The 11,356-nt window shown below is 45.0% G+C and overlaps 1 protein-coding gene across 1 annotated transcript in view; it reads left to right on the top strand.

The window, feature by feature from the left end:
- Nucleotides 1-11,356, top strand: part of T265_02757 (hypothetical protein) — a gene marked incomplete at both ends in the record, with an annotated part of 72,687 nt that overhangs the window by 17,510 nt on the left and 43,821 nt on the right. Inside the window, 3 exons of the mRNA XM_009167072.1 lie at nucleotides 1,947-2,138; nucleotides 4,838-4,875; nucleotides 6,173-6,239. Of these exons, the coding sequence (XP_009165336.1) occupies nucleotides 1,947-2,138; nucleotides 4,838-4,875; nucleotides 6,173-6,239 (297 nt within the window). The remainder of the gene's footprint in view (nucleotides 1-1,946; nucleotides 2,139-4,837; nucleotides 4,876-6,172; nucleotides 6,240-11,356) is intronic.

Here is an 11,356-nt window from a genome sequence, read left to right as displayed (position 1 = left end):
CTATGCCCCCGGGGCACGTTGGCCGCATCTAAATTCTCACGTCTGCAACGGGCGAACTTGTTCTCGCTAGAGCGATGTGTTGGTATGCCCGACACATCACCGACACGACGACCCTGGTTGTGGCGATCGATTGGCCCGCTTGTCAGGACTTCCCAGTCAGCTGATGCCGCAGATGCTTGAAACCAGCTGAACAACTTTGATGATGCATATTGTGGGTTTTGCGGGATGTGTATTGTTCACATTCACATCACTCTCGTTTGAACAGTCGTCCTCCTGTCCTGGTGCAATTATTCTGGTGAATCCTCACCGAAGGGGGGAAGCACTGGACTCCGGTTCCGCTCCTATTGGAGCTCCTCAGCAGTGCATATGCTTTTTCCGTGCCGGAGTGACCGTGCACTGGTGGACTAGTGGCAACACACTTGCCTCGCATGTCAGGTGTCCGGAGTTCAACCCCCGGCACGGCTGATGAGCTCCAATAGGAGAAAAACTCGAGTCCAGTGTTTCCCCCACCCTTTGGTGTGGATTCACCAGAACAATTGCCCCAGGACAGAAAGACAACTGTTCAAACGAGAGTGAGGTGGATATGAACAATACACATCCCATAACCCCCACAATGGGTAATGCATGGTGTCCTAATGGCGGAACGCATCGCTCATAAGGTTGCTCGGAGCTCCTCGACATCCTGCGACCGGTTTCACTCTCTCTCTTGGGCTCACGCTGTCCCTGATTCCCCTCAACTTTATCGTTTACTTGAATACCAAATTTGATGCAGGGGTGAAGAACAGTTTCAGACGGCGCTTCTACGGTACATTCTATTGAGCAATCACAAAGAGAGACCCAACTTTGATTGAAACCAGCCAAATATCCGAACAAACTACTCCATTTTTATCCACTAGATTAGGGTACAACATGTATTTTTGGTAGTGAAGTCCGTAAGCTTAGCGATTTCAAGGCTATTCATAATCAATTTATGTGAAATCCTGAGAGCAATTTAGAGTTTGATAGTTAGCCACAAACTTTTTCACCAATCCTCTCAACCATGCCTACAAGCCAGAAGCTAAATTTTGAAAATATACTGCGATATCTCGAATATCGTGCCAACTCAATCATGAGGCGGCCTGTGTGCAGCACATTCAGTTGTAAAATACCATAAACGAGAGATTCAGTTTAGTCTCTCGTGAAAACCAAATTGATTTGCAAATGAACGTATTTCTCAAGTAGAGCATAAGGTTGACGGAAATTAGGGGACTGCGCCTACCCGATGAGCCCCAAGCGGAAGGGCGAAACCGGTCGTGGGCTGTCCAAGAGTTTTCAGCAACCTTGTGAGTAGTTTCCTTTACGTAAATGTAAACCTATTACGCAGGGCCTAGAGTCAGACCATGTTCTATTGCGCGCTGTCACTGGTGGTCGAACTTTACAGCTCAGTTCAATAGAAGCCTGGATTGGGTGCCTACAACAACAATCAGCACGATGGTTTGCAGTTTAGCTCCACAAACCCCAACTGAGTAGATGTTGGTTGCAAAATGCTAAACGAACATGCACACAAGGGTTTTCCCCTACCATAACGTTTTGCTCGTCAATCAGAACACGCATAAACCGGAAGTTTGGGCGCACGTTGGCCTAGACTCACAAGCTTGGAAAAAAACAACGCTACTCACTCTGTGTCCGTTTGCAAACTGCGTTTATCCAACTAAACGGATGAGGACAATGGTGGACTTCCCATTCATTCATAGTAGTAACCTTACCGATTTATGGTGATGAGGACAAGGCAGCTAGCTGGCTGACAGATTCATCTACAAATTGACTGTGGGATTTGTTGAACTTCCTCATTAGAGGACAGTGCTTGTTAGTGTAGGAATTTACTCTGAGTTCTTGTTCTCTGAGAGTTTTTTTGTGGTTGTGACATTGTTTCCAATCAGTATGATATGCTTTCCGTGTGATATAAGGTGAAGATGCCGCACTTCTTGCGTTGTTGGAACAACGTTTGGCGAGGACGGATGCCAGGCATTTGCTTTCCGATGTGGAGGCCGGATATCCGGACAAGAACGATATTCCTATCAAGGCGGTTGGGCCTCAACAACGTTCAGGACATGTGGTGGATGGATCTAGTCAAGCAATCCTAGGCGAAGGTGGACCTGGTAAGTGAATTGTTTGAAATCGTTTGACAATTCCAGGATTAGCAGCCGTCTGGCCATCAACATGATTACGAGAATGTCTTCCACCCTGTGAATATGTAGTCACAACACCCGCAATGGAGCTGTCCTCTTCTTGTCCTGACTAGTCTGGCCAGTTCACGGTGAAATAAGGAATGGGCTGGACTTCAGTTTCGCTCAAGTGAAAGAAAGAAAACCCTTGTCTCTCATCAGCAAAGAGACTAGTCTGCCAGTTCACGGTGAAATAAGGAATGGGCTGGACTTCAGTTTCGCTCAAGTGAAAGAAAGAAAACCCTTGTCTCTCATCAGCAAAGAAAAACTAAGTAGTTACAAGTCACTAGACATGAAAGTAAGCATCCCATATGCACATGATGTATAAAAACCGAACATTTTCGCTCGTCCTCTTGAAATTCCCTGGATATCCACTGACTATTACTGAACAGCAATCAACACTGCTAAGCAAATCCACGATTTCAACAATACACTTCGCCTTCCATCAGGTGCGGGTCGGAGCGTGGCCACTAACCATAGACTAGTCGCATGGTTTATTAGTAGTATCTACTGTTGAACAAGTAGTGGGCATCTTTGACATCTTTCACCCTCGAACTTCGGATACATGAGGTGACCATGTTACTACTATTAGTTCACCATATTATTCTGAGTCAGCATGACTGAAGAGGCCACCATCGTCACGCTTGAGCGATGGTGTAGTGGCTGTTCGAGTAAACCCAATCGTTCCATCCCACTGAGACACGAACGATTGAAACCTACCAGACATTTTTTGCTTGGTGGTGGATCGCTGCCGCAGCTGTAGAGTTCGCATTCACCTCATCCCACAGAGAACCTGTTCACTGACGCTTTACTCCTGGTCCACTCACCCAATCAACAACCTGGAGAATCTTGTAGACCTCGGATAACTCTGATGATTTACAAGACTATGAACCCCCTATGGTCTCCAGTGGTAAAAACATTTGTTTTACGCGGGCGTACCGTACGTGTTGTTTTAGTGAGACCTATGAGAAGTAGTACTGGAATCTCGCCTTCACCGCCGGATCTAAATACATCAATAAATGAATAGCATAATTGGACCAAAGAGAACCAACAGGGGCACATCTGGATTGAAGGCTCACCAAGTTTCCTACCATTTATCAGTGAGTAGCTCTGAGTATACGATCGGATATCGTCAGGGGTCTGCGCGCCTTCATCCATCTGTACAGCGTTGGCTCCCTGAACATAAGTGGGACGACTTCAGACGCAACAACGACCAGACGACCAAAAAGCTGAGTAGTTGTTCACACGGCAGCCTTGTTTTTATCGTTGATAGAAGTGTGTGAGTTTAGAGGTTCAATAAATAATTGTCTGATTGTCGCCAACCCTCTACCTTCCCAGCAAGCCATTGGTGGTGCATTTTACTGCAATATATCTTCGTCTTGGGGCTGGTAGGAGTCTTTCTACAAGAACCATTCCCCATGTACAAATGGTCCATATAATTGATAGTTTCCATATAGAAATGTAATGGACAGGCGAATTGAATTCGGTCTCTTTATCAGTCTAAACTGTTACAGCCATTAGACGGTAGGAGTGATGGGCCAAGGGACAGCTCTAGGTTGCAATCATTATCTTCAACTTAGCGAGTTCGATTTTCGGGGTGACCAGATGTTTCTTCCGAGACATCTGGAAAACCGTCTCGGATTTCTCTCTTTGTGCAGGTTCGATTCGTTAGGGTCAACTGTATCCACCTCAAGGAGACTAAACTTTCTACTTTGAATGCTCACGGTTCACTTGGTTCACTTGCTAAACACAGGCAAGTATGATGTCAGCTCTTCAAGAGTTGTTAAACATGTGTTAGGTGTTGGGCGTGATACACTTACAGTCGTTGAACTTCAATACACACGAATCCTTATTGCAAAATAAGGGTTATGCGATGAGTAGTGGTCATAATAGTTTTGCTTTCACTCATGCGGTTTTACCATTGTTTAGGTGGAGCAGTTCGAGTCTTTCTTCCTGCCGAGTCTCAGATAATTGAACCTTCGGCTGCCCCCAGAGTCGGTTCACCTATCAGAGCTCAGCTAAGTTCCGGTGAATATGCTGCCCTGTCTGACCTGGGACTGCCTTATGAAGGTCTATCTGTGCCAACTCCCCTCGACCCGATGCATCCTGGAGTGAACGGTGGTAAGATGACACTCTTCAGTTTGTAGATCGTTCACCGGCTGCTCGTCTAGTGCATGTGAATACTGGGTGGATGGCATGGGTAGCCCTCCGTGCATGCTGGATTGCTCGTGACATTGTTCTTTGTTTTGGGGCTTATTCCTGTTACGGCTCTATCCATTGGAGCACACGTTTGGTGATACCACGCGCAGAAGAGAACGACGGTGATATGCAGACCCGTCTTTTATAGTGGTGAAGACAGTGTGGACATTCATCTATCGATTTTGTCCTGCAAGAGACATCAGTCTGTGCTGAGAATCAAAGATATATTTCGCAGCTGTTTCATCCTTATCGGTACCACACACCCGTGCTCATACTGGGATCCGTCCTCACTCAACTTAAACCGTGGATCACAGGTGAAAACCAATATTAAGTCACTCAGTCCAACTCCAAGGCAAGCTTCTAGAAAGTAGTCCGATTACCCCTCCAAAAAGCTATTCCATGGTCCATTCTACTGCGTTTTTGTCTATCCACAGGTGAGATGGAACGAGAACTGGAAGTGTTCCCACGTCAGGTGAGTCTATGAAATTATTTACTGCCCTTCTTTGGATGACACTGTGAAGCACTGTTGGTTTGGAAACGTGAAGAAATTCATAGAGTGGGAGTGAATAGGGGGCTAACAGTCTTCCTACTATGATTGTTTAATAGTACAATCGATTAATTTGTCTGGATTCCGTTGTTTCAATGGAGGAAAGCGGTTTGGTACCACCTGAACTTATGTTCGTCTCATGGTGCTGCAATGTTTGCCCGCTAGATTGAGGACGTCAATCTTTAACTTGACAAGAATTGTCCAAAATTACACGAAGAAACCTATTGTTTTCAAACTGGATAACACTGGCTTGCGAGGAGTTAGTGGATTATTTCACCCTGAGTCATATCCATTTTGAGCAGCCGTCGTTGGTCCGAATATCCTCACTCTGCTCGATTGTATGATATTTTGAGTTCGATGAGGCTCTCAAACTCTGCGCATCGTCTCCATCCTTTTAATGAATTCGCACACATCAGCCAGTGGTCGCCATGTCTGTCTGGAATTTACATGTTTCTGGGTGTCCAGTTTATCTCAACTTCTGGCCTGTCACGTGACTTGCGGGTCCGTCGTTGGTAAGTATTGACGTTCACATCTATACGTGGTGGTCCATCTTCTGTCGAGCTTCTAAATCGTCTTACCAATCGAGAAGGTGTCACCGGTGCGCAGCCAGACAAAACATCTCCTTCTCTGCTTGCGTTTATATAGTTTGGCCTACAGAACGTGATTTTTTGTTGAAAAAGTCATCCTACGATTAACTAACGACGTTAGATATGTCAGGTACTCTATATGAACCACAGATTCAAGTGAGACCACTTGATGACGACAAGTTTGCAAAATAGTTATCAAGCTCGAGAGTCCGAGTAACAACCAATCAGTAACCGACCACTCTGATTTATTACAGGCTACTCACGGGAAGATCACATGAGTCCTAGGCGCCAATTGTTTGATGACGACAAGTTTGCAAAACAGTTATCAAGCTCGAGAGTCCGAGTAATAACCAATCAGTAACCGACCACTCCGATTTATTACAGGCTACTCACGTGAAGATCACATGAGTCCTAGGCGCCAATTGGTGGATCTGACCGACACCTTGGGCGGTTATGCTCGCCTACTAAGCGCCAGATCAGGGCCTCTTTCCACGTGTTTAGCTCATTTGTGGTTGAGTTTGATGTTTGCGATTCATTCGCGTTGTTGGCCCGTTTTTATGGAAGGTTATGTTCAATTGTGATTCGCTTTACCAGTCATATCGCAAATGAGCTCGTCAACTGCGTTATATTTGCAGCCCCGAATACACCTGGAAGGTTCCCCAACCGAAGCAGTTGAAGGCCGGTATCTCCCACCTGCATATGGTGAGTCAAGTATGCAGTGACTGTTTCACAGAGTGTTGAATAGAGTTTAGGTCACGTGATTAGTTTGAAATTGGTCAAATCTACCCGACACCACCGAATGCCCCAAATTTATGACGTAGCTGAAGGCTGAAGAAATCGGATAAACACTGTTTGTCTTTCCAGTCAAACAGTTTAATCGGGTATCGACTACCTAGACAAAAAATGACACCTATTGACTATGATGAGCGAGCATCTGATTTGCTTTTAACCATCCAACTGCAGTGAACGAAGTTTGAAGACGATTTAAGATCAGGCATTGTCCAGATCACCTCCGTTCACCTACTAAACTATCTACAACCAAACTTGCCAAGATTCCAGTGGCAAAATGTTTGGATGAACTTGGACAGCGTTTTGGAACTTGAATTGCTTCTCTTCACTGCTGCATTTCTGCTTTTAGAATTTATCTAAGTCGTTTAGGTCAACGCGATGTTGTTATTTTGTTAATACTCGTTAATACTCGTTAATACTTGTTAATACTCGTGTTTACTGGGAAAGCAAGGCGAGCTTTTGATGTGGGTGATAAACCGCGGGTTCTATTTCGTATATGACGTCAGGGGACCTGTGCACGCTGACCTAATTGAGGCATGGCTTAGTCACCCTGTTTTGTCCACAATAAGGGGTGTGTGCATCAAACAGACTGGATGTACCAAGGGATTTTGGATGCATCCCACAAACACAATAAATCCTTATTCATCGTTACCCTAGATTATTTTCCAATACAGCGACCAACAAACCGTGCCAACAATCTACAATTAGTTCACAAGATGAGTGATGCTCCTATATGGGAAATGGTCATTTGAGGGACCAGTCAACACGTGATGAGTGAACGATGAGTAGCTCGTGACCGAATGGTGAAGTTTAAAACAACTAGGCCGGAGGTTGAGCGTCCAAAACTCCATACTGATGATTTCAAATGAGGATAAAACAGCTACACAGTACTTCTTGGCTTTTCAGCATAGACTGGCTTCACTTATAGAGGGAATCCCCACCGAAAATATCAGATTTCTTGACATTACCGTCCAAAATATCAACCCTGCACTTGTTGTGGTTGTGAAAACAACCGCCGGTCCCACTTTTTTCTTTACCGTGGTCTGTAAATAGACAACAATTGTGAGAACTGATCACCTATTTGGGCGTCAACACTCTGTCATACCATGTTGTTCCGTGTACTTCAGCAGGTTACCCTCCTGTCACAGTACATGTCAAGCATTCTGGGGTCCTTCACCTCAGCCTCACAGTTCGGACGTTCTCTTGATTATTGCAAGTCCGTGTGTTTGTTCTTCCTGTTCTATGTAGTTGAGCCAAACTGCCAGGTTTCTCGCTCTCATTCGACCACTTTCTTTTAACAATCCCACCTTGAGACGAGTGTCCAAGTGGACACAAAACATACCACACCTCGACAGAAATGTAAACCTAATCCAACCGATGTCCAAATCACGCTCCGCTCGCATTTCTCGGCTAGTTCGTCGGAGTGTCCCAGATAATGGACGGAAGTAACTCACACCATTCAGCATTGGGCGCGTGATCGATTTCTCCGCTGTCATTCTAAGACGGACAGTCGACACCAACAGTCATGATGCAGGTTAATAATCTGACAGACAAGTGGTGGTGACTAGGTAAACACACCACAAGGACCAGCAAGTCGATCAGTCCCAAGCGCTTAACGCTAAAACTCCAAATTCTGCTCCTGGGGAACATGAGCCTTTGGTTAAAGCTTGGTGACTTTCTTCTACCTGAGTTTGGAAGCTTGTGTTTCTAGGATAGCAAAAATTCCAGTTTCTCGCCCTATCACAGTCAGTTTGCGTGTTGATTGAAAAAACATCATCGTTATATAGGGCTGTTCGTAAGTGGGCTTTGGAAGAGAGGCCAGAAAGACCGCTGCCTGATTGCAGCCTACTTTCCACGGTACTGCTATTGTATGGGCAGCTTCTTCTTGCTTTCATCTTGCAAAGACCACATATTGATCGGCCGATGTCCATCTTCACAGTCTGTTAATGTTGAGTCATCAGTAATGGGCTAGTGAGTTGCACTTGTTGTGAACTCAGTAACACACCTGCAACGGTGTGAGTCATCTAGCGCCTGAGATGCTTGTTTAGAGAATCCGAGACGAGTCTTGTTTCAGCTGACGGACGTGTGGGCCATCGTCGGGTGAGGATGTCAAATCTGCAGAATCAGTGGTCGCACTTGCGTGCGTCGAGCCAAACAATCGATAGGATATTCGAGAGGAACGCTTTTGGCATTTCGTCCTGAGTTGAAACACACTGGCTAATGGGAACGCACTAGGTTGAAAGCAGTCCAACTACTCACAAGCGACCATATTCCGTGCAGTTTTCGTGTTAGTGATTCTTGTCTCCCCTCGGCAGATAGTTGGTGGTATTTATCGGACCACAGTGAGGACATCCCAGGCGGTTTATTTTTTGTGGAATAGTGATTCTGTTGCACAGATGTTCTACACAGTAATGAGAAGAAGTCTATCGTTCCTTACAAAAAAACACCTTCAATTTGATGACATTCACAAGCTGGTGGTGTTGCAATTCTTCAGAGTTGATTGCCGAATTTTCTACTCACATTGACGAATGTATGTGTTCTTAAGTTGCGGGTCATCATCACTTTCCAGAGAATCGACCGGATATTTTGGCATAAGGTTCCAGCTCCTGGTCCATGTATATCAATGTATACTGTACCCCCGTCTCTCTGCACCTACGGAAATGAGCAACCCAACTGCCTTATTTTAGAAAACGTACTACAGCCTATGGTTAGGTTCCCCAGTATAGACCTTCACATCACTACGGTTAACTATATCACCAGCTTGAGTTAGGCGCGGGACTTGGCCTAGTCGCGACCTCAATGGCGCTCGTGCATCCAACCTATTGCCTTCAGTGCATAGCTCCACTTCCCAATCCTCCACTTGACAGCCAACCGACAGTTCTGGATCTATGCACCAACTTATCATCTCCCGCGTGCAATGCACAGCTACCTACCCCTTCCCCCAAATCATCGGTGAACGAAACAGTGGCAGCTATAACCACTACGACGAGTACGTGGTTATTACAGCTGACAATGATGATGACGATGATGATGGCACGGGACTTACAGCAGGAAGAAACCACTGTTTGACATGTCACCTCGCGTCTTTGTAGCATTTAATCTCCGGTAGACTAGTTTTGTCGGATAAAACAAATGGACTGTCTCCAGGAGCCGTCGCATGGTACAATGTTTTGCCTTTGCCAACATGATGAAATGTGCATCCCGTACTCCAAGACAATTTTAGTATTTTGAGCTTGACAGACGCAGACAGAGAACTTTCAGACTAGCCGACTTATGTACAACTGGTTTATGCCTCACAGAGGGACTTTGTCAGGTCAAAATGTCTATATGGGATATAATTTAGTGAGGAGACGCCGCAAATCACGACTCTTTTGTTGGTACCTCGTTTACTTTACCGACCACTGTGATACATCAAGTAATAAAATAGCTTGAGAGTCATAGATGAAGACAAAGAAAGATTGATGCAGCTGTATTTATTAGGGTACCACACAATTTCCCACTAGATAAGGGTAGAACTTTCACGAACGGACGGTAAAAGGTGAAGCTAAAATACTCCATTCCTATTGGCTCACATTTTGATCAGTTTGGTTGGCCATCTGATCCTTAGCTGGCTCGCGATGGATCCGTCCAGCAGACGTGATTTACGCTTAATTCGAGTGGCTCGCCTCCCAAAGGATGTCTTCATTACTAACTCTTCTTATTCGGTCTGATCTGACTAAGATTGGTAGCACACCTAAGAGATTAAGAGCACTGCCAAATCATAATTTTATATTTTTAGTCTCAACATCTCAAACGGTTCATTCAGAAATCCTCAGTTTATGTTTGGGTGTCTTATTTTGTAGTTTGAGAAATTTGACAAAAGTTGGCACACACTGTGTTTGAGCCGTTTACCTGCTTTCAGAACCAGCCTAGTTCGTCCGGATAACATATTGCACTCAGAAGCTATGCTCGATCTGATCAAACTGACGAGCCAGGAACAGTAGGTATACTCTTTTACCATAGCTCTGGTGTTCATCCTCTTCTCTGAACCACGGCTCCTTGGCTCACCGAATATACGTCTCGTACTCGACAATCTAAGAGAAAACTCACTCCGACCGCATCACGTGAAGTGTGTTCACCGGAAGGTTGTAGATATTAATTTTCAGAACCATTATGCAACACTCCTGTTCAGCCTCGTGAGCTCGTCACTCAACCAGCCTATAGTACACAGCAGCATCTCATCGCAGACGTAGCCGGTATTCATGGCATGCTTTTGGGACAAAGCCTTCCGATAGTCCCTTCTTCAACAATGATAAGGAGGAGAGTTGACTTAGAAAGAGTTGTTCAAGGAATCAGTGGAAAAATAGAGCTTTTTGTGGCCTTATGTAAAGATATGTTGACAAACTGAATCTGTGGCTCAGCAAATCATAAGATTTTGAATGTTGTCTTTTTCCAGTCAGGATTTCTCCTAGTTACAATTGAGATGTTTACTAAACTGAAGGCAATCACAGTTTTCTTTCGTCTTACTGTCACTATCGTTGTGTTCTCAGTTATCTGAAGACATCAACAGATTCAGATGAAACTTTGTTCGCACGTCTCAAAACCGTTGAGCAGAAAACCATAGTCTTATGGAACGGACAATCCTAAACTGATGCCATTGCTTCGCTGATTCGAAACACATCGGCGACTCTATATTTAAGATCAGGAAACAAAACCAACCTATTCACCCTATAACAGTTACATAGACACGACTACCTTTGCAAAGAGCCATGACCTTTGTACTATCGCTTGTCTGCATCACTCGTTTCCTACTATCTTCAATCTGCCCCAAGTTCTCAGGGTACACGGGAGCCTCTGTATGATTTCTCGTGATCGATCCGTCGTTTGATTGGTCAGTTTACTGGTGCGTCCGTTACTGAGCCGACCAATAGATTCGTCAGTTTAGCTGGACTACTTTTAGGTGGGCATGTGGGAAACCACCAACGAAAGCGAAAATTTAACGGCTCAGGACACTTGTTTGCAAGGTCTCCCCCTACTGTAGTGTTAAGAAA

This window comes from Opisthorchis viverrini, assembly GCF_000715545.1.
Source record: "Opisthorchis viverrini unplaced genomic scaffold opera_v5_35, whole genome shotgun sequence".
Classification (NCBI taxonomy): Eukaryota; Metazoa; Platyhelminthes; class Trematoda; order Opisthorchiida; family Opisthorchiidae; genus Opisthorchis; species Opisthorchis viverrini.
The sequence above is the reverse complement of the archived record's forward strand: the minus strand, read 5'-3'. Positions and strand labels throughout refer to the sequence as shown.